A 23,944-nucleotide genomic window follows, 5' to 3' on the forward strand; every position below is an offset into this window, starting at 1 on the left:
TTGGTTAGCCATTTGGGGAAAGGATAAGATTGAGCTATACCTCACACCATATTCAAGAATAAATTCCAAATGATCTAAAATTAAACTGAATCCATATAAGCATTAGGAGAAAACTAGGTGAATTTCTCTTTAATCTGCATATAGAGGGAGGCTTGCTAACTATGACTCAAATCGAGATTCACTAAGTGCATTAAAAGAAAAAAGATTGCTAATTTTTTAAAATATTTATTTATTTATTTGGTTGTGCTGGGTCTTAGTTGCAGCAGGCAGGCTCCTTAGTTGTGGCTTGCTGGCTCTTTAGTTGTGGTATGGGAACTCTTAGTTGTGGCATGCATATGGGATCTAGTTCCCTGACCAGGGATCGAACCTGGGCCCCCTGCATTGGGAGTGCGGAGCCTTACCCACTGCACCACCAGGGAAGTCTCCCGATAAATCTGATTAAAATAAAAAATAATGATTTTTCATGGCAAGTATCACCATAAACAAAGTCATAAGACAATCGACAGACTGGAAGAAAATATTTGCAACATACATTATAGATAAAAGACCAATATGCCAGTATATAAGTAACTTAAAAATTGAGGGGGAAAGAGGGAAAAAGCAAACATAAAAACAAGAAACCCTGGCTAAAGATAAAAGGTAATTCAAAAAATTATATATGAAAATGAAAATTTTTTCAACCTCACTCATAAGAGGAAAGCAAATTAAAACTACACAAAAATACCATTTCTCACCTATTGCATTATCAAGTTTTTAAAATGACAACCCACTCTGATGGTGAGGAAGTGGATAAACAAGCATCTCATAAATTGGTGGAGGAAATGTGAATTAGTACAACCTTTGTAAAGGGAATTTGGCAGTATCTAACAAAACTACCCATGCACTTACCTTTTGAATTAGCAATCCCATTTCTAGAAATTTACCCTGAAGATATACCAGACAATAAGAAAATACGCATAATGCTTATTATCAAAGCATTGTTTGCAGTTGCAGAATATTTTCAACAATACAAATGCCACACTTTGTTTTAGTCTGCTCTGGCTACCATAACAAAATACCATAAACTGGGTGGCTTAAACAACAGAAATTTATTTCTCACAGTTCTGAAGGTTGGGAGGTTCATGATCATGGTGCCAGCAGATTTGATGTCTAGTGAAGGTCCACTACCTGGCTTGCAGATAGCTGCCTTCTCTCTGGCTCACCTGTCTTTTCCCCTGTACAGACTCATGGAGAGAGAGCTCTTGTGTCTCTTCCTCTTCTTATAAGAGCACTAATCCCATGAAAGGGGTTCTACCCGCATCCAAATCTAATCATCTCCCAAGGCGCACCCCACCAACTCTTAATACAATCATAATGGGGGTTAGGACTTCAACACAGGAATTTTGAGAGGACACAAACATTCGGTCCATAATAACAGCAGCTAAATAAACAATGGTACATTCCCACAATGGAAGTTGTTTTTTTAAAAAAAAGGACAGAGGATTTGGTTGATTCTTTTGTTTCTTTTTTATATTCCACATGTGAGTGAAATAATTTGGTATTTTTCTTTCTGGTGGTGGTTACCTGAGGAAAAGGGGTGTGGGGGAAGGTGAAATGGGTAAAGGGGATCAACTGTGTGGTGACAGATGGAAACTAAATTTTTGGTGGTGAGCAGCAAAGTAGAAATATGTTGCATACCTGAAACATAGTGTTATAAACTGTTACCTCAATAAAAAATAAAATTTTAAAAATTTTTTGAAAGAGGAAAATCTCTATGAATTGATATGATTTCCAGAATTTACTGTTAAGTTTAACAAAAAGCAAAGTGCAAAAAGTTATCTAGAGGGACTTCCCTGGTGGTCCAGCGGTTAAGAATCTGTCTTGCAATGCAGGGGACACCGGTTCGATCCCTGGTCAGGGAACTAAGATTCCACATGCCACGTGGCAACTAAGCCTGCACACTACAACCAGATAGCCCGCATGCTGCAACTACAGAGCCCATGCACTCTGGAGTCCACACACCACAACTACAGAGCCCACGTGCTCTGGAGCCCACGCACCACAACTACAGAGAAGCCCACGCACCACATCAAAGATCCCGCATGCCACAACTAAGCCAATAAATAAATAAATAAACTTTTTTTAAAAAAAGGTTATCTACAGTATACTACCTATTGTGTAAGAAAGAAGAAATAAAAATAAAAAAGGAAAAAATAAGAAAATATACATGTGTCTACTCACTTGACCATAAAGAAACAGACAAGATAAGCTAAGACTGGATACCTATGGGGCATGTCAGGAAATGGATGGAAAAGACAGAGGAAATATGGGTGGGAGAAAGACACTTATCTGAATATAATTTTTGGTACAATCCAGACTTTTGGAACCATGTTAGTGTTTCACATACTCAAAAAAGGAAAATAAGTAAAATCATCAAGTAAGGGGAAAATTTAATAAAACTAAAATTTAACCCAATCCCTCCCCCCAAATGAACCAAACTGCATATCAAATGAATAACATAACCACACTGAAGGGAGATTGGGAAAAGAACCCAGGTAACATTTGAACACAGTATTAAGACTACATGTCCTCAGGCTAAAACCCCAAAACATCCCTAAACAAGCACTGAACTCTAATTAGTAGGCTTATTTTTCACAGAGGCAAAAATTAACACCTCTAAAACTACTTTATGTACATTCTAGGACTGAGTAAATAAAAAATATATTGTGTAAATGGGAGCCAGTTTTCTCACTGTCAGAGAAGGGAGTTGTAAATATGAAAGTAAGGATAAAATAAACCCTGTGCCCTGAACTGGAATTACAGCTATCAATGTGAACTCATGGGGAGATAGATGACAGATAGATAGATTAGATAGGTAGATAGATAGATAGGAGAGAAGGGAGGGAGGGAGGAATGGAGGAAGGAAGGGAGATATTAGATGAATATTAAAATGGATATAGATGTATGAAGGTGTATATATATACTCACATAATGTTACTTCTAGCACAGATCAAGTTCTCAATAATGTCCTTTTCCAGGCTCTCAATTTCATTCTAACTGGTGTATTTTTCTGTTCCTGTGCCTACAGCACTCTTCTTATAAATTATCACATTAATATTTTTGTTTATTTTTTAATTGAAGTATATTTGATTTACAATGTTGTTAGTTTCTGGTGTACAAAGTGACTCAGTTTTATATATATATGCACACACAAACATATACGTATATATTTTTTTCAGCTTCTTTTCCATTATAGGTTATTACAAGATATTGAATAATTGAATATAGTTCCCTGTGCTATACAGTAGGGAACCTTGTTGTTTATTTTTTCTTTTTCTTAGATTTTTTTGATGTGGACCATTTTTAAAGCCTTTATTGAATTTGTTACAATATTGCTTCTGTTTTACGTTTTGGTTTTGTGGCCACGAGACATGTGGGATCTTAGCTCCCCAACCAGGGATCAAACCCACAACCCCTGCATTGGAAGGCGTAGTCTTAACCACTGGACAACCAGGGAAGTCCCTGTTTATCTATTTTATACATAGTAGCGTGTATCTTTAATTCCAAGCTCCTAATTTATTCCTCCCCTGCCTTTCCCCTTTGGTAACCATAAATTTGTTTTCAATGTCTGTGAATCTGTTTCTGTTTTGTAAATAAGTTCATTTTTTAAAGATCCCACATATAAGTAATGTATATATTTATCCTTCTCTTACTTACTTCACTTAGTATGATAATCTCTAGTTGCATCCATGTTGCTGCAAATGGCATTATTTCATTCCTTTTTATGGCTGATTCCAGTATTCCAGTGTGTATATATGCCACATGTTCTTTATCCATTAATCTGTCGATGGACATTTAGGTTGTTTCCATGTCTTGGCTACTGTAAAGAGTGCTGCTATGAACACAGGGGTGCACGTATCTTTTCAAATTATAGTTTGTTCAGGTATATGCCTAGGAGTGGAATTGCTGGGTCATATGGCAACTCTATTTTTAGTTTTTTGAGGAACCTCCATGCTGTTTTCCATAGTGGCTGTATCAATCTACATTCCCACCAACAGTGTAGGAGGGTTCCCTTTTCTCCACACCCTCTCCAGCATTTATTATTTGTAGACCTTTTGATGACAGCCATTCTGAGGGGTGTATGGTGATACCTCGTTGTAGTTTTGATTTGCATTCCTCTAATAATCAGCAATATCGAGCATCCTTTCATACGTTTGTCAGCAATCTGTATATCTTCTTTAGAGAAATGTCTATTTAGGTCTTCTGCCCATTTTTTGATACGGTCTTTTTTTCCATATTGAGCTGTATGAGCTGTTTTGTGTTATGTTTTTATAGTTATTTTACAATTAGTTTGTAAATTCCCTTGAAAAACCTGGTAAAGAATTTGATTTAAAATAGACTTAATTTACAAATTAATATAGGCAGAATTGATATCTTTCAGAAGACTAACCCTAAGCATTTCTAATTTCCTATGCTATTATAAACAGTACTTTTGCTTCAATTTCCAACTGATTGTTGCCAGTTCATAAAAATGTAATTGAGTTTTATATGTTGATATATACTACAACCATGCTAAACTCACTCATCTGTACTACAGAAAATTTTTCTGTAGATTCCATGAGATTTTTACACAGATAATCAAGTCACCTGCAAATTAAGATAGGTTTATCCCTTCCTTTCTAGCCTGTATGACTTTTTTTTTTCTTACCTTATTATACTGGCTAGTCTCCAGTACAGTGTCAAATAAAAGTAGTGAGAATGGACATACTTGCTTTGTCCCTGACCTTAGTGGGAAAGCATTGTCTTTCAACGTTAAGTATGCTGTTAACTGTAGGTTTTTTGTAGATGCCCTGTATCAGTTTGAGAAAGTTTTCATCTATTCTTGGTTTCCTGGGTTTTATTATGAAAGGAGGTTGGATTTTGTCAAATGTTTTCTTTTTATCTATTGAGATGATCAGATGGTTTTTCAACATGAGGAGTGATATTGATTGATTTTCAAATGTTAAAACAACCTGCAATCTTCGGGTAAAATCCACTTAGCCATCATGTATTATTCTTATTACAGATTCGATTTGTTAAATTTTTACATCTATATTTATGAGGGATATTCGTCTGTAGTTTTCTTTTCCTGAACTGTCTATGTCTGCTTTCATTATCAGAGTAATGCTCTCTTCATAGAAGTATTTTTAGGGGGAAGGAATATGTATAGTTGTTCATAATATTCACTTGCTATCCTTTTAGTATCTGTAGGATTTGTAGTAATGTCATCTCTTTCATTCCCAATATTGGTATTTTGTGTCTTTTTTTTTTGATCAGTCTGGCTAAAAGTTTATCAATTTTACTTTTCTTTTCAAAGAACCAGGTTTCAGTTTCTGTCGGTTTTCTATATTGTTTTGCTTCTATCCATTGACTTTCTGTTTTGATTTTTATCTCCTTTTGCTTGCTTTGTATTTTATTTGCTCTTCTTTTTGTAGTTTCTTAAATTGGAAGCTGAGGTCAATGATTTCAGATCTTCCTTCTTTTTTTCATATTTATTTGTTATTACTTTTTTTTTCTTTTTTTGGCTGAATCAGGTCTTACTTGCAGCACACAGGATCTTCATTGCAGCATGTGGCACCTTGTGTTGTGGCGCCCAGGCTCTTCACTGTGGCACGTGTGCTTCTTTCTAGTTGTGGCACACAGGCTTCTCTCTAGTTGTGGCACATGGACTTCTCTCTAGTTGTGGTGTGTGGGATTTCTCACTCTAGTTGTGGCATGCAGGCTCCAGGATGCGTGGGCTCTGTAGTTGTGGTGTGTGGGCTCCATAGTGTGTGGGCTCTGTGGTTTGTGGCACACCAGCTCTCTAGTTGTGTCATGTGGGCTTAGTTGCCCCATGGCATGTGGGATCTTAGTTTCCTGACCAGGGATCAAACCCATGTGCGCTACATTGGAAAGTGGACTCTGACCACCAGGGAAGTCCCAGACCTTTCTTATTTACTAATATAGTTTAATGCTATATATTTCTAAGTACCACTGCTTGCATTCCCCAAATTTGGTATGTTGGTTTTTCCTTTTTTAACATCTTTATTGGAGTATAGCTGCTTTACAGTGTTGTGTTAGTTTCTGCTGTATAACAAAGTGAATCAGCTATATGTATACATATATTCCCATATCCCCTCTCTCTTGCATCTCCCTCCCACCCTCCCTATCCCACACCTCTAGGTGGTCACACAGCATCAAGCTGATCTCCCTGTGCTATGTAGCTGCTTCCCATTAGCTATCTATATTACATTTGGTAGAGTATACATGTCAATGACACTCCTTCACTTTGTCCCAGCTTACCCTCCCCTCCCCGTGTCCTCAAGTCCATTCTCTACATCTGCGCTTTATTCCTGTCCTGCCCCTAGGTTCATCAGAACCTTTTTATTTTTAGATTCCATATATATGTGTTAGCATATGGTATTTGTTTTTCTCTTTCTGACTTAATTCACTCTTTATGACAGACTCTAGGTCCATCCACCTCACTACGAATAACAATTTCGTTTCTTTTTATGGCTGAGTAATATTCCATCGTACATATGTGTCACATCTTCTTTATCCATTCATCTGTCGATGGACACTTAGGTTGCTTCCATGTCCTGTATATTGTAAATAGTGCTGCAATGAACACTGTGGTACATGACTCTTTTTGAATTATGGTATTCTCAGGGTATATGCCCAGTAGTGGGATTTCTGGGTCATATGGTAGCTCTATTTTTAGTTTTTTAAGGAACCTCCATACTGTTCTCCACAGTGTCTGTATCAATTTACATTCCCACCAATAGTGCAAGAGAGTTCCCTTTCTCCAAACTCTCTCCAGCATCTATTGTTTGTAGACTTTTTCATGATGGCCATTCTGACCACTGTGAGGTGATACCTCATTGTAGTTGTGATTTGCATTTCTCTAATGATTAGTGATGTTGAGCATCCTTTCATGTGTTTGTTGCCAATCTGTATACCTTCTTTGAAGAAATGTTTGTTTAGGTCTTCTGCCCATTTTTGGATTGGGTTTTTTTTATATATATATTAAGCTGCATGAGCTGCTTATATATTTTGGAGATTAATCCTTTGTCAGTTGCTTCATTTGAGAATATTTTCTCCCATTCTGAGGGATGTCATTTCGTCTTGTTTATGGCTTCCTTTGCTGTGCAAAATCTTTTAAGTTTCATTAGGTCCTATTTGTTTATTTTTGTTTTTATTTCCATTTCTCTAGGAGGTGGGTCAATAAGGATCTTGCTGTGATTTATGTCACAGAGTGTTCTGCCTATGTTTTCCTCTAAGAGTTTTATAGTGTCTGGCCTTACATTGAGGTCTCGAATCCATTTTGAGTTTATTTTTGTATATGGTGTTAGGAAGTGTTCTAATTTCATTCTTTTACATGTAGCTGTCCAGTTTTCCCAGCAACATTTATTGAAGAGGCTGTCTTCTCTCCATTGTATACTCTTGCTGCCTTTATCAAAGATAAGATGACCATATGTGCCTGGGTTTATCTCTGGGCTTTCTATCCTGTTCCATTTACCTATATTTCAGTTTTTGTGCCAGTACCATACTGTCTAGATTACTGTAGCTTTGTAGTATAGTCTGAAGTCAGGGAGCCTGATTCCTCCAGCTCCGTTTTTCTTTCCAGGATTGCTTTTGCTATTCGGGGTCTTTTGTGTTTCCATACAAATTGTGCAACTTTTTCTTCTAGTTCTGTGGAAAATGGCATTGGTAGTTTGATAGGGATTGTATTGAATCTGTAGATTGCTTTGGGTAGTACAGTCATTTTCACAATGTTGATTCTTCCAATCCAAGAACATGGTATATCTCTCCATCTGTTTGTATCATCTTTAATTTCTTTCATCATTGTCTTACAGTTTTCTGAATACAGGTCTTTTGCCTCCGTAGGTAGGTTTATTCCTAGGTACTTTATTCTCTTTGTTGCAATGGTAAATGGGAGTGTTTCCTTAATTTCTCTTTCAAATTTTTCATTGTTAGTGTATAGGAATGAAAGATTTCTATGCATTAATTTTGTATCCTGCTACTTTACCAAATTCATTAATTAGCTCTAGTAGTTTTCTGGTAGCATCTTTAGGATTCTCTATGTATAGTATCATGTCATCTGCAAACAGTGACAGTTTTACGTCTTCTTTTCCGATTTGGATTCTCTTCATTTCTTTTTCTTCTCTGATGGCTGTGGCTAAAACTTCCAAAACTATGTTGAATAATAGTGGTGAGAGTGGGCAACCTTGTCTTCTTCCCTATCTTAGCGGAAATGGTTTCAGTTTTTCACCATTGAGAACGATATTGGCTGTGGGTTTGTCATATATGGCCTTTATTATGTTGAGGGAGGTTTCCTCTATGCTTATTTTCTGGAGAGTTTTTATCATAAATGGGTGTTGAATTTTGTCTAAATATTTTTCTGCATCTATTGAGATTATCATGAAGTTTTAATCCTTCGGTTTGTTAATACAGTGTATCACATTGATTGATTTTATTGAAGAATCCTTGCATCCCTGGGATAAATCCCACTTGATCATGGTGTATGATCCTTTTAATGTGCTGTTGGATTCTGTTTGCTAGTATTTTGTTGAGGATATTTGCATCTATGTTCATCAGTTATATTGCCTTGTAGTTTCTTTTTTTGTGACGTCTTTCTCTGGTTTTGGTATCAGGGTGATGGTAGCCTTGTCAAATAAGTCTTGGAGTGTTCCTCCCTCTGCTGTATTTTGGAAGAGTTTGAGAAGGATAGGTGTTAACTCTTCTCTAAATGTGTGATAGAATTTGCCTGTGAAGCCATCTGGTCCTGGGCTTTTGTCTGTTGGAAGATTTTTAATCACAGTTTCAATTTCAGTACTTGTGATTGGTCTGTTCATATTTTCTATTTCTTCCTGGTTCAGTCTCGGAAGGTTGTGCTTTTCTAAGAATTTGTCCATTTCTTCCAGGTCGTCCATCTTACTGGCATATAGTTGCTTGTCGTAGTCTCTCATGATCCTTTGTATTTCTGCAGTGTCAGTTGTTACTTCTCCTTTTTCATTTCTAACTCTGTTGATTTGAGTCTTCTCCCTTTTTTTCTTGATGAGTCTGGCTAATGGTTTATCAATTTTGTTTATCTTCTCAAAGAACCAGCTTTTAGTTTTACTGATCTTTGCTATTGTTTCCTTCATTTGTTTGTCATTTATTTCTGATCTGGTCTTTATGATTTCTTTCCTTCTGCTAACTTTGGGGGGGTGGTTTGTTCTTCTTTCTCTAATTGCTTTAGGTGTAAGGTTCGGTTGTTTATTTGAGATTTTTCTTGTTTCTTGAGGTAGGATGGTATTGATATAAACTTACCTCTTAGAAATGCTTTTGCTGCATCCCATAGGTTTTTGGGTTGTCGTGTTTTCATTGGCATTTGTTTCTAGGTTTTTTTTGCTTTCCTCTTTGATTTCTTCAGTGATCTCTTGGTTATTTAGTAGCATATTGTTTAGTCTCCATGTGTTTGTATTTCTTACAGTTTTTTTTTTTTCCTGTAATTGACATCTAGTCTCATCGCGTTGTGGTCAGAAAAGATAACTGATACGATTTCAAGTTTCTTAAATTTACCAAGGCTTGATTTGTGACCCAAGATATGATCTATTCTGAAGAATGTTTCATGAGCACCTGAGAAGAAAGTGTATTCTGTTGTTTTTGGATGGAATGTCCTATAAATATCAATTAAGTTCGTCTTGTTTAATTGTCATTTAAAGCTTGTGTTTCCTTATTTATTTTCATTTTGGATGATCTGTCCATTGGTGAAAGTGGGGTGTTAAAGTCCCCTACTATGATTGTGTTACTGTTGATTTCCCGTTTTATGGCTGTTAGCATTTGCCTTATGTATTGAGGTGCTTTATGTTGGGTGCATAAATATTTACAATTGTTATATCTTCTTCTTGCATTGATCCTTTAGTCATTATGTAGTGTCCTCCTTTGTCCCTTGTAATAGTCTTTATTTTAAAGTCTGTTTTCTGATATGAGAATTGCTACTGCAGCTTGCTTTTGATTTCCATTTGAATGGAATATCTTTTTCCATCCCCCACTTTCAATCTGTATTTGTCCCTAGGTCTGAAGTGGGTCTCTGTAGACAGCATATATATGGGTCTTGTTTTTGTATCCATTCAGCCAGTCTATGTCCTTTTGGTGGGAGCATTTAATCCATTTACATTTAAGGTAATTATTGACATGTATGTTACTATTACCTTTTTCTTAAATGTTTTGGGGTTGTTTATGTAGGTCTTTTCCTTCTCTTGTGTTTCCTGCCTAGGGAAGTTCCTTTAGCATTTTTTTGGAAAGCTGGTTTGGTGGTGCTGAATTCTCTTAACTTTTGCTTGTCTGTAAAGGTTTTAATTTCTCCTTCAAATCTGAATGAGATCCTTGCTGGGTAGAGAAATCTTAGTTGTAGGTTTTTCCCTTTCATCACTTTAAATATGTCCTGCCACTCCCTTCTGGCTTGCAGAGTTTCTGCTGAAAGAACAGCTGTTAACCTTATGGGGATTCCTTTCTATTTTATTTTTTGTTTTTCCCTTGCTGCTTTTAATATTTTTTCTTTGTATTTAATTTTTGATAGTTTGATTAATATGTGTCTTGGTATGCTTCTCCTTGGATTTATCCTGAGTGGGACTCTCTGCACTTCCTGGACTTGACTATTTCCTTCCTGTTGTTAGGGAAATTTTCACCTATCCTCTCTTCAAATATTTTCTCAGTCCTTTTCTTTCTCTCTTCTTCTTCTGGGACCCCTATAATTCGAATGTTGGTGCATTTAATGTTGTCCCAGAGGTCTGTGAGGCTGGCCTAAATTCTTTTCATTCTTTTTTCTTTATTCTGCTCTGTGACAGTTATTTCCACTATTTTATCTTCCAGGTCACTTCTCCATTCTTCTGCCTCAGTTATTCTAATATTGATTCCATCTAGAGAATTTTTAATTTAATTTATTTTGCTGTTCATCATTGTTTGTTTGCTCTTTAGTTCTTCTAGGTCCTTGTTAAATGTTTTATTATTTTCTCCATTCTATTATTTCCAAGATTTTGGATCATCTTTACCATCAGTACTCTGAATTCTTTTTCAGAAGGACTGCCTATTTTCTCTTCATTTGGTCTGGTAGGTTTTTACCTTGCTCCTTCATCTGCAGCATACTTTTCTGTCTTCTCACTTTCTTTAACTTACTGTTTTGGGGGTCTCCTTTTTGCAGGCTGCAGGTTTCTAGTTCCCATTGTTTTGGGTGTCTGCCCCCAGTTGGTGATGTTGGTTCAGTGGCTTGTGTAGGCTTCCTAGTGGAGGGGACTGGTGCCTCTGTTCTGGTGGGTGGGGCAGGATCTGGTCTTTCTGGTGGGCAGGGTCACCTCCTGTGGTGTGTTTTGGGGTGTCTGTGAACTTAGTATGATTTTAGGCAGCGTCTGCTAATGGGTGGGGTTGTGTTCCAGTCTCACTAGTTTTTTGGCATGGGGCATCCAGCACTGGAGCTTGCTGGCCATTGGGTGGAGCTGGGTCTTAGCACTGAGACAGAGATCTCTGGGAGAGCTCTCACCAATTGATATTATGTGGGGCTGGGAGGTCCCTGGTGGTCCAATGTCCTGAACTCGGCTCTCCCACCTAAGAGACTCAGGTCTGACACCAGGCGGGAACACCAAGACCCTGTCAGCCACATGGCTCAGAAGAAAAGGGAGGAAAAAATAATAATAATAACATAAAAAAATATTTTTTTTAAAAAAATGAAGAGTAACCAAACCAATAAACAAATCCACCAATGATAACAAGCGCTAAAAACTAAACTAAGGTAAACATATATATCAGAAACAAATCAGTTACAGACAGCAAACTCCAAGTCTACAGTTGCTCCTAAAGTCCACCACCCCAATTTTGGGATGATTTTTTGTCTATTCAGGTATTCCACAGATGCAGGGTACATCAAGTTGACTGTGGGGATTTAATCCGCTACTCCTGTGGCTGCACGGAGAAATTTCCCTTTCTCTTCTTTGTTCGCACAGCTCCCGGGGTTCAGCTTTGGATTTGGACACGCCTCTGCGTGTAGGTCGCCCTCAGGCATCTGTTCCCACCCAGATAGAAGGGAATGGAAGCAGCGGCTGATTAGGGGGCTCTCACTCACTCAGGCTGGGGGGAGGGAGGGGTACAGTAGTCATAATTAGAAAGAGGGGCAAGCTTGCAGTGGCAGAAGCCAGCATGACGTTGCAACAGTCTGAGGCGCGCCATGTGTTCTCCCGGTGAAGTTGTCCCTGGATCATGGGACCCTGGCAGTGGCGGGCTGCACAGGCTCCCATGAGGGGAGGTGTGGATGTGACCTGTGCTTGTACACAGGCTTCTTGGTGGCTGCAGCAGCAGCCTTAGCGTTTCATGCTCGTCTCTGGGGTCCAAGCCGATAGCGGCGGCTCGCGCTCATCTCTGGAGCTCATTTAGGTGGTGCTCTGAATCCCCTCTCCTCGTGCACCGTGAAGCGATGGTCTCTTGTCTCTTCGGCAGGTCCAGACTTTTCCCCAGACTCCCTCCCGGCTAGCTGTGCCGCACTAGCCCCTTCAGGGTGTGTTCACACAGCCAACCTGTCCTCTCCCTGGGTTCTGAACTCTGAAACCGGAGCCTCAAGCTCCCAGCACCCACCTGCCCCAGCAGGTGAGCAGACAAGCCTCCCAGGCTGGTGAGTGCTGGTCGGCACCGTTCCTCTGTGCAGGAATCTCTCCGCTTTGCCCCCTGCATCCCTATTGCTGCGCTCTACTCCATGGCTCCAAAGCTTCCCCCCTCCGCCACCCATAGTCTCCGCCCGCAAAGGGGCTTCCTAGTGTGTGGAAACCTTTCCTCCTTCACAGCTCCCTCCCAGAGGTGCAGGTCCTGTCCCTATTCTTTTGTCTGTTTTTTCTTGTTTCTTTTGCCCTACCCAGGTACATGGGGAGTTTCTTGCCTTTTGGGAAGTCTGAGGTCTTCTGCCAGCGTTCGGTAGCTGTTCTGTAGGAGTTGTTCCACTTGTAGATATATTTTTGATGTACTTGTAAGGAGGAAGGTGATCTCCACGTCTTACTCCTCCTCCATCTTGAAGGTCCCCCTCCGGTATGTTGTTTTTTGTTCTGTGTTCTTTTATGTGATTGACAAGTGTAGCCACAAGAGGCAACACACAAGAGGCTCAGGAAAACAAATTTATTATGCTCCCAGGTCCTAAAATTGGATGCACAGCATACCGTTCCATGTAGGGCCACATGGGAAAGCCTCAGAGTGGTCAGCACACAGAAAGCAGGAGCAAGGGGAAAGCCGAAGCTAGAATCTTTATTGGAGTTTCTGTGGGACAGGCAAGGCAGGGCAGAATGAACAGTTTAGAACTCTCTAGTTTGAATAATTTCAGCTGGCTCTACACTGTAAGGGTGGTCCCTAGTTGCCTGGTACCTGGCCCTGGGATGATTAAGACAGAGTATATTGCCTCCTGGGGTGTATGGGCCAGATAGAGGAGATATGGCTCTGGACTGTTTAGTCTGTAAATCAAAGACATGCTCCTGGCTGTGCCCTTTACTGTCTCAAGAATTGGCTAGGCTCACTATTTACAATAGCCAAGACATGGAAGCAACCTAAATGTCCATCGACAGATGAATGGATAAGGAAGATGTGGTGTACACACAGTGGAATACTACTCAGCCACAAAAAAGAATGAAATAATGCCATATGGATGGACCTAGAGATTATCATACTAAGTGAAGTAAGTCAGAAAGAGAAAGACAAATACCATATGACATCAGTTACATGTGGAATCTAAACTATGACACAAATGAACTTACCTATGAAACAGAAACACTCATAGACATAGAGAACAGACTTGTGGTTACCAACAGGGAAAGGGGAGGGATGGATTGGGAGTTTGCGGTTAGCAGATGCAAACTAGTATATATAGAATGGATAAACACAGGTCCTATTATATAGCACAGGGAACTATATTCAACATCCTGTAATAAACCATAATGGAAAAGAATATGGAAAAATGTATATGTAACTGAATCACTCTGTTGTATACCAGAAACTAACAGAGCATTGTAAATTAGCTATACTTCAATTTTCAAAAAACAAAAAACAGAATATGCTAGTCTCAGCAAGGGGTATCTCTCCCCAACCAGAACAGTTTTTAAGATGTCAAAACATAATATACAGAAAATTATAAACAAAATCAATAGTTTTCAGACTTCCCTGGTGGCACAGAGGTTAAGAATCCACCTGCCAATGTAGGGGTCACGGGTTCGATCCCTCGTCCGGGAAGATCCCACATGCCGTACAGCAACTAAGCCCATGTGCCACAACTACTGAGCTTGCACTCTAGAGCCCACAAGCCACAACTATGGAGCCTGTGTGCTACAACTACTGAAGCCCATGTGCCTAGAGCCTGTGCTCCACAACAAGAGAAGCCACCGCAATGAGAAGCACACACACCACAACGAAGAGTAGCCCCTGCTCACAGCAACTAGAGAAGGCCCATGTGCAGCAACGAATACCCAACACAGCCAGAAATAAATAATTTATATATATATATATATATATATATATATATATAAAATGTAGTTTTCATTTTCACTCAATTCAAAAATAGTAATTTCCCTTTGATTTTTTTTTTTAAATTTAGAATTGTGTTATTTAGTTTTCAAATATTTGGGGGTTTCCCACAGATCTTTTACAGATTTTTAATTTACTTCCATTGTGGTCAAAGAACAGAGCTTGTGTGACTTGAATCCTTTTAAATTTATTGGGACTGGTTGTACGGCCCAGAATTGAATCTTAGTAAATGATCTGTACGAACTTGAAAGGAATGTGTATTCTGCGGTTACTGGGTGGTGTTTTATAAATGTCAGTCAGGTGAAGTTGGTTAACAGTGTTGTTTAAGTCTTCTGTATCTTTACTGATTTTTGGTCTACTTATTCTATCAATTATTGAGAAAAAGGTATTAAAATCTCTGAAATGTGAATTTTTCTATTTCTTCTTTCAGGTGTATCAGTTTTTGCTTCAAGTATTTTTAAGCTGTAATTAGGGACATAAATGTTTAGAATTATTAGCTCCTCTTTATAAAATGACCCTGGTAATATTCTTTGCTCTGAAATCCACTTGGCCCAATATAGCTACTCCAGCTTTCGTTTGCTTCATGTTAGCATAGTATATATTGTTCCATTCTTTAAACCTATTTGCATCGTAATATTAAATCTTGTAGGCAGCATAATTTTGTTCTTCTTTAAAAAATCTGACAATTTCTGATTTTTAAATGAGGGCGTTTAGACCATTTCCTATTTATTCTCTACTTATCCCATCTGCTCCTTATTTCCTTCTTCCTCTTTTTCTGACTTCTTTAGAATTATTTTTCATGACTTCATTTTATCTTCTATATTGGTTTATTAACCATAATTCTTTATGTTATTTTAGTGGTTGCTTCAGTACCACAGGCGACTTTCAAGTAATGTTATACCACTTTATGTATGACACAAGAACCTTACAACAGTACACATCAACTTCTACTCTCTAGGCTTTTGTACTATTGTTGTTATACATTTTACTTTTACATGTTATAAACTCCACAATACATTTCCTTTGTTCTAAACAGTTATCTTTAGTTTTTTATTGTGGTAAAATATACATAAACATAAAATTTACCATTTTAACCACTTTTAAGTGCACAATTTAGTGGCATTAAGTACATTCACACTGTTGTGCAACTATGACCACTATCCATCTCCAGAAGTTAGAGATCAGTTCTCCTTTAAAAAAATGTACATAGAAAACCTTTTATATTTATCAAGGTAGTTTGTAGTGGTCTTCAATCCTTTGTGTAGATACAAAATTCTAACTAGCATTATATTTTCCTCAAAGGACTTCCTTTAACATGACCTTTAGTGCCGGTCTGCTAGTAATGAATTCTTTCAGCAATCCTATATCTGAAGAATAATTTCACTTTTATTTTTGAAAGATCTTTTCGCTGGGTATAGAATTCTAAGTTGTTGGGTTTTTTCTTTCAATACTTGAAGATATTTCTCGATAGTTTTTTTTAAAATAAATTCATTTATTTATTTATTTGGCTGTGTTGGATCCTCATTTCTGTGCGAGCGCTTTCTCTAGTTGCAGCGAGCGGGGGCCACTCTTCATCGTGGTGCGCAGGCCTCTCACTGTCGCGGCCTCTCTTGTTGCAGACCACAGGCTCCAGACGCGCAGGCTCAGTAGCTATGGCTCACGGGCCCAGTTGCTCCACAGCATGTGGGATCTTCCCAGACCAGGGCTTGAACCTGTGTCCCCTGCATTGGCAGGCAGATTCTCAATCACTGTGCCACCAGGAAAGCCCTCAATAGTCTTCTTGATTGCATAGTTTTTAATAAGAAATCTCATCAAATATTTGGGGGTTTCCAACAGATCTTTCTTTTACTGATTTTAAATCTAATTCCACTGTGGTCACAGAGCATAGTCTGCCGTCTTTATCTGTGTTTCCCTGCACAAAAAGTGTCCTCTCTGCCTCCTTTTTAAAACAGTTCTGCCCTCACTTTTTCTCTCTCCTTTCACATTTTACTATTTAAGCAGCAAGAAGAAATCAGGTGGCTACTTGAACATTTTGCTTGCAAATCTTGCAAATCTAGACCACAAAGTTCATTGGACACATTCTGCTTTCCATATAACTGCAGATGACAGTGTCACTAAATTTTTGGCCACTGTGTAATAGAGATCCCCCTTCCTCCAGTTTCCAGTAGCAGCTTCTTCACTTCCTTTTAAGCACTCACTGGCAGTGTTCTCAAAGTCCAGATTTCCACTAATAGTCTGTTGAGGTAATTTAGGCATTCTCTAACATGTTCCTCAAAATCCAGCCTCTCCCCACTTCTTAATTACAAAGCCACTGCCACATTTTTGAGTATTTGTTACAACAGCATCCCACGCTTGGTACCAAAATCTATATTAGTTATCTATTGCTTTGTAATCATGGGCAACCGTGACCACGATCCATCTCCAGAACTTAGCAGTCAATTTTCTTTCTTAAAAAAGAGATGTAGGGGCTTCCCTGGTGGCGCAGTGGTTGAGAGTCTGCCTGCCGATGCAGGGGACACGGGTTCGTGCCCCGGTCAGGGAAGATCCCACATGCCGCGGAGCGGCTGGGCCTGTGAGCCATGGCCGCTGAGCCTGCGCGTCTGGAGCCTGTGCTCCACAACGGGAAGGGCCACAACAGTGAGAGGCCCGCGTACCGCCAAAAAAAAAAAGAGATGTAGATAATAAGACATTTTTTAATTTAAAAGTTTTTAAAATTTAAAATTTTGTGGCTTAAAATGACATTTATTATCTCACAGTTTCTGCACATCAGGAATCCAGGACCTTAGCTGTGTCCTCTGGTTCACATCTCTCACAGGATACAATCAAGGGGTAGGTTAGGGCTGTAGTCATCTAACCAATGTAGTCATTGGTTGTAGGATCAACCAAGAGAGGAACAGTTTCCAAGCTCACTCCTGTGAGTATTGGCAGGATTCAGTCCACCATGGGCCATTGGACTGAGGCTCCCTCCATTCCTTGCCATGTGGGCCTCTCCACTGGGCAGCTTACTTTGTCAGAGCAAGCAAATAAGAAATGTCAGAGAGAGTATGGAAACAAGTCTTTTCATTATGAGTTGTATTTTCCTGGCTCTTTGCTTGCCTGGTAATTTCTGATTGGATGTCAGACAGTGCAAGTTTTACCTTATTGGTTGCTAGATATTTTTGTGCTGTAATAATTAGCTTTGTCCTGGATTGTAGTAAGTTACTTGGAAGTAATTGGATCCTTTTGGGTCTTGCCTTCAAACTTTTGTTAGGACTCATGCAGCATTAGTTTAGGTCTAACTTTCCACAATACTGAAGCAAAACCTTGCCGAACACTCTATCAGATGCCCTGTGAGTTGAGGATTTTCAGTCTGGCTGGTGAGAACAGGAATAGTCCAGGCCCTGGATAAGCTCCCCCGGATCCTTTCATGTGGTTCCTTCCCCAGCCTTGGGTAGCTTCTTTACATGCATGTGCAGAACAGTGCTCAGTGGAAGACTCAGGGCCCCTCAGCAAATCTCTTTGTGCAGCTCTCCTATTTGGTACCTTGTCCTATAAATTCCATCTGCCATGGGTATAAGGGCTGGTTCAGGGAAAAGGCAGCAGGAAGGGATAACAGGATAGATGGTTACCAGTGAGAGGTTCCCTCACAACTTCCCTCAAGGTGTAAGCAGGCAGGGTTATTGTGTTCCTTTTAAGTCCATAAACTTTGAAAAGAGTCCAATTCAATAGTCACTGGATACCTCCTATATGCCAGATATTGGGGTACAGATAGAACTCAAACCAACAGGATACAAAAATGTAAACACCAAAAATGAAAAAAAAAAAAAAAAGGACAGCATAAAGGACATAGCACAGTACAGGAAACACTTTTAGGGGTAGGCGCAGGAGTTAGGTTTCCTGGAGATGATACATCTCAACTTACTTTTAGAGATAAATAGGAATTTGTTACATGGTGTCAAATAAAAAACTAATCCCAACTTGGCAAGGAGAGACTTTATTAGAAAGGATTGCTGCAAAAAAGGGAGGGCAGCTATTACAACAGAGAAAACACACTGACCATATGATCAGCAAGCATCTCAAGAGTTAAGCAAAAAAGTTTTTCTTTTATAGGGAGGAGGAAACACAGGAGGGGCTGAGGAAGTGGGATGAATGGGAGTGGCAATGGCAGATGGCAGATCAGACAGTGTTTTACCCTGAATCCCACTGGACTCAGGAGGGGCTGTAGGCTGAGCGTGGGCCAAAAGTCAGGGGCCTGCAGAAAGGAGAGAATCTTAACCAAGGTTTGGTTAACAAGCATTTTGTTCCAATTGATCAGTGGGGACAAGCGCTTCAGCTAATCATTCGAAGCAAAGAATGGGAATCTGGAAGGTCTGTGTCTGGCCTTGTCACTGGTAGACAAGGAGGGCACCCATGAGCCTTATCTCAGACATGGGGAAAGGTGGTTCTTTGCGGTAAGCTGTTTTCCGGAACACAAAAGATGGCGGGGGGTGGGGGCACAGGCGGGTGTGTGGTTCTTTGAAAGTCCCAGTTTTCCAGGATCACAGGGCTTGGGTAAAATTCAACGTTATCTGTAGACAGGTTAGAGAACAAGAAAACAGTGAGCAACAAGGAGATACACGAAGTGCTTGGCATTGCTTGAGTATCTCAAGCATGACAGGATATGAGAATCTGGAAATAATACTGGTTATAATCCAGTCTGTGACATCTGGGTGCCACCCACTGGGGTGAGTGGCCTTAGCACGGATGTGCCAGAGCACAGGTCTCAGGTCCGGCTGCTGGGAGCCATTTCCAGGGTTTGCACGGACACAGTGGCTCTCCGTGGGTCAGCACCAACTGCTGGGCAGACTGTGAGAGTGCGTTTGTCCCCAAAAGGTCAGCTCAGTGAAGTGCAATTCAGGGAAGGTGGCTTTTGCTCCGAAGCACTCGACAGAATGAATGTGGTCTTCTCCCCAAGTGGGCGATGACGGCTGGGATCACTGCTGCCGGGCGGCAGGGGTGGGCAGGACTCCAAGTCGAGCGGCCTTAGTTAGCACAGGCTTCCAACAGTCCCCAGGTGCGGGGCTGCCGCCTCCTAGAACGAGCCTCCTCAAAATAACACGTTCTTCTTCACGACCTATGCCTGTGCATGCCTGCCTGTCTTCTATGGACCAATCCTGCCTCGTGTGTCTTCCTGAACACCTTTTCTTTCATACCAGGAACAGAGAAGAAAAGCCCAGACATCTTTCAGAATAGACGAACCAGCCGTTAAAGATCCAAGGGTACTAAACTGCTATTAGAAGAGGAATCCAGCCTCTCAGCCACATCAACAATGTATCTGGGCGGGTAGAAATAAGAGTTGATTCTCTCAGGGAAGATCAACCATCAGAAGCTGTGTGCACTGTGGCTCCCTACGAAGGTGATGGCCTTCGGGTGACCTAGAGGACCTACAGCTGCGGTGCCTCCCATGGAACCCACCTGAGCTGAACAGGGAGGGGCCAGGCAGCACTGCAAACTGCTCAAGCTCCTCCGTCGCTCTGGACCACCGTCCCCTGTCAACGCTGCACACTAACGGGCAAGTCTTCTCGTCTCTCCGGTGCTCCCTGTGGATGGGCCCCGTCTAATTCCTCTGGGCCTGCCACCAAGTGGAGCCCTGATGGAGGTTTGTCATCTAGACATAGCCCATGCCTGTGACAAGGTGTAAGAACAAGGCATACGATGAAGAGTGGTTAAACATCCCAGTGCCGTTTATTCAGGAGAACATTAAGATAAATACACCTAAATATTACAAAATTTTATGTACAGGAATGACCACTGCCCGTCTGAAAAAAACAAAAAATACAGTCCCCCCACTCCCACTTTCAAACCCTGGAATGCCCAGGAAGACAGAATCAAGCTCTTGATGCATTTTCTTCAACACAGTCAACAGATACTGAATCTGGATTGGTTTGGCCGATGCTATTGGAAAGAACGCAGATGTGGAAAGAAAATGCTATGTTTAAAATCCCTTTCCAATGCTGGCGCTAGGCACCCAAGTTTTACCTACGTGACCCTATGGGCATCATTTCCTGAAGCGCTTGAAAAGCGGGTGCACGTGCTTAGTGGAAGCCTTGCTCCGTGACGAGTGGTACTCCATGTACACTGTGTCATCGGCCCCAGACATGGAGCTCATCGTGCCGAAGCGCCGAGACACCTGCAGGGCGACCCGGCCCACCATTAGTTTACAAAGCAAAACACCCTCCTCCTATAACATTTATAATCATAATAAGATAAATTTATAAAACTTGTAAAAGTTTCATAGATTTTATTATTTTTAAAATAACACTTCCTGACCACTTAGTATGTCTCAGGCATTGTTCTAAGCAGCTTATACTTATTTACATGTCTTACCTCATCTAATCCTCACAACCATTATAATCCCCATCTTACAGAAGAGGAAACAGGCACAGAGAAATGAAGTATTTGTCCAAGATCACATAACTCTTAAACAGATGGGACTTGAACCCAGGCAGTCAGCTTCAGATTCCCTGCACCTAGCCATACACCACCCTGCCTCTCTTAATGACAATTTCTAAACGGAATTTTAACAGTGAGGGCAGGAGTCCCTCAAAATCTCCTGAGACCCCATCATAAGTCTTTGAATCAACTGGAAATCCTTTCTAGCCCTGGGCCTGAATCTTGGCTCTGTGTCTCACTGGGTGGCCTTGGGCAAATACTGAATGTCTGCACCTCAATGAACTCATCTGTAAAATGGGGATAACCACATCTGCTTGACATGTGTGGTATGAACAGAAATCACACAAGTCAAGGGTCTGACCCCGAGCCTGGGACAGCACTCGCACCAGATTCCAAACAAGGTACACAGACAGGCACTGAAGCCACGCCTTGCACAGCCTCACCCTGGGTGACCCACTGTGAGGTGGAATTGACTAGACACCACCTTCAGACACAGAAACAGGAAGTTTCCCTGGGCTCCCGTGGAGAGTGCCCAGGAGGAGGCCCAGCCCCTAACCCCCAGGTCTGGGGACAGAAAGGTCTCAGGCTGCGGGGAGGGCAGCACCTCCCTGGTGACACTGCTTCCTTCTTCCCTTGTTCCAGCCATTGCTCACTTTCCAGCTCTAACACCAACTTAGTTTCAAAGGCACCTGATGAAACGGTACTTCTCTCCTTGGAAGGGCCTGATAGTAAGAATTCCTCATAATGATACTTTCATTAGTCATACTGTATTATATTTGCCTGGCACATAGCAGGCATTCAAGAAGTATGTGCAGAATAACTGAAAAGTTGCGCATTTTCAGAGAACTAAAAAGTTGCGCATTTTCAGAGAACGAAACTACAATACGAGTTGATTCTCAGACCCATTTTACAGCCTGGAAGGCTCAGTTTCATTACTGAGGAGGAAGCCAGGGATAAGGTGACGCGCCCAAGGCCAAAAAGGCAGCCCCAGATCCATCACGCTCCTTCCAGTAGCCACCCTAGGCAGAGCCTGGGCTCCCACATCCAAATACTAACAAATACTTACGCCAGACTGCTATGTGAACAGAGCAGGAGACCAACCACACCCGCCGTGTGCTCAGACACATAAAACAAGACAGACGCGCACAGTACAGTTAGCAGGGGTGTTTTCGATTCTCTTCTCTAGTCTCCAAGTTCTTAAGAAAATCACACAGGCACATACACACAAAGGACTGTGCAGGCGTATGTGTGTCTAAGATGCTGTCCTTCGGGAGAACTGACATCTGGGGCCTCACCCACTCAACTCACCTGGCTGGATTTGGAGCCAAGTTCTCCCGCCACCACCTCCTCCTCAGCATCCAGGTCAGAGGCTGCCAGGACCTTCTGTAAGAGTTGCTGTTGCTCCTCTTTTGTTGAAAATGCCAACTCCTCCTCCTCCATGTTGGCAAGCTTTGTGATCACCTGCAGCGCAGAACCCTCTTGTTTTCTCTCCCTGGACCCGCCCGCCTTCTCCTGGGCTCACCTGGTCTGGTCACTTGCCCCCTCAGGCCCAGCAGAGCAGGTGGCTAATAACGGAGAGCTCCTCTTAGGCAGTGCAGAGACCAGCCTCAGAGCCACTGTCAACAAGGAGCTTAACTAATGACTGCAAGGCAGGAGAGGTTCAGGAAATTCTAGAAAACTCTGCTCCCAACACATGGCAGCTAAATGATCACTTACAGAAGATCAACAGGAATCTTGGCAATCTTAAAACAACCATTCTGGTAGTTTTCCCACCTTGCACCAGGTAAACAAAGGACCAAAAACCGAAAGGCACAGCCGGCTGACCTTTAAAAAGGCCTTCAACCTCCAGGCTTGGCACCCAGGGCTTCCAGCAGGAGGGACACTTATAAATGATATGATATTAAGAATGGATTTATAAGATTTTTCTTCCAAAAGAGAAAGATAAAAGCATGGTGGAGATTTGGTTTTCATTTCTTTGGAGATAACTTACTACAAGGCCTACCTATCTCTGCAGAAAGCTTGGATTAATTACGTATAGCAGGGTCCCCAACCCCTGGGCTGAGGACCAGTACTGGTCCGTGGCCTGTCAGGAACCGGGCCGCACAGCAGGAGGCGAGCGGCAGGAGAACCAGCGAAGCTTCATCTGCCGCTCCCCACGGCTCACATTACTGCCTGGACCATCCCCCCCGCATCGCTCGCATTACCCCCTCTCCCCACCGGTCTGTGGAAAAATTGTCTTCCATGAAACCAGTCCCTGGCACCAAAAAGGCTGGGGACTGGTGAGTCAGAAAAGGAACTTCTTTTCGTCTCTCTCTCTCTCTCTCTCATTCTTCTCATAATTTTAATTAAAAGAAAATTCCTAGAAGTATCTGGCTGCACCCTTCAGGTGGCCACAGATCTGGAGTACAGATACGAGACACTTCTGCCCTGGCCTGATCACCAGGGTCCAGATTCTGGGAACCCTAACCTGGCTGCTCTCAGCAGGCAGCCCTGGAGGTGAGGAAGGCAAAGGCAGCTCCAACCAACACAGACAACCATGTGCTCAGGTACCATGTTGTCAAGCTCACCCATCAAAGAACCCAGAGCACTTCCTGATTCGCTGCTTCTCTTACCCTTACGACTCTCCTGGGAATCAGGAGGTATGGATGCTATTATCAGCTCGAACGTTACACAGAGGGATAAAAAGGTCGAAATGAAAATCCTTTGGAAAACTGTCCCAAGTGTCCTGAACTAGAGTTCAGCATGAGAAGTCTGAAAAGTGTCACTGCCTCTGACTAAAAGGGGAGGGATCAGACAACCCTGTCCTCTTTTCTAAGGCTAATAAAGGGAACTCTATTAGTTCCCTAATTAGTTCTGCCCTAAACCAATTTGAAAAAGATACAATCTAAAGTATCTGAAAAGGCAGCCTACAGTCTTTCACAAACAAGAACCTGGGAACTTATATGTTCTAAGATATCCTTTTAATCCCTTGCTTCCAGCACCCTCCACCCACTACCACAAGTAAAAA

The 23,944-nt window shown here is 41.3% G+C and overlaps 1 protein-coding gene across 1 annotated transcript in view; it reads right to left on the reverse strand.

Moving 5' to 3' along the window:
• Positions 1 to 20,205: 20,205 nt before the first annotated feature.
• Positions 20,206 to 23,944, reverse strand: part of ERCC3 (ERCC excision repair 3, TFIIH core complex helicase subunit) — a 38,042-nt gene continuing 34,303 nt past the window's right edge. Inside the window, exons 14-15 of the mRNA XM_022590567.2 lie at positions 22,246 to 22,398; positions 20,206 to 20,674 (exon numbers count right to left, since the gene is read on the reverse strand). Of these exons, the coding sequence (XP_022446275.1) occupies positions 20,543 to 20,674; positions 22,246 to 22,398 (285 nt within the window). The 3' untranslated portion in view covers positions 20,206 to 20,542. The remainder of the gene's footprint in view (positions 20,675 to 22,245; positions 22,399 to 23,944) is intronic.

The sequence above is a fragment of the Delphinapterus leucas genome, chromosome 8 (assembly GCF_059928025.1).
Source record: "Delphinapterus leucas isolate spDelLeu-1000000601 "Yukka" chromosome 8, BTC_Dleu_Yukka2, whole genome shotgun sequence".
Classification (NCBI taxonomy): Eukaryota; Metazoa; Chordata; class Mammalia; order Artiodactyla; family Monodontidae; genus Delphinapterus; species Delphinapterus leucas.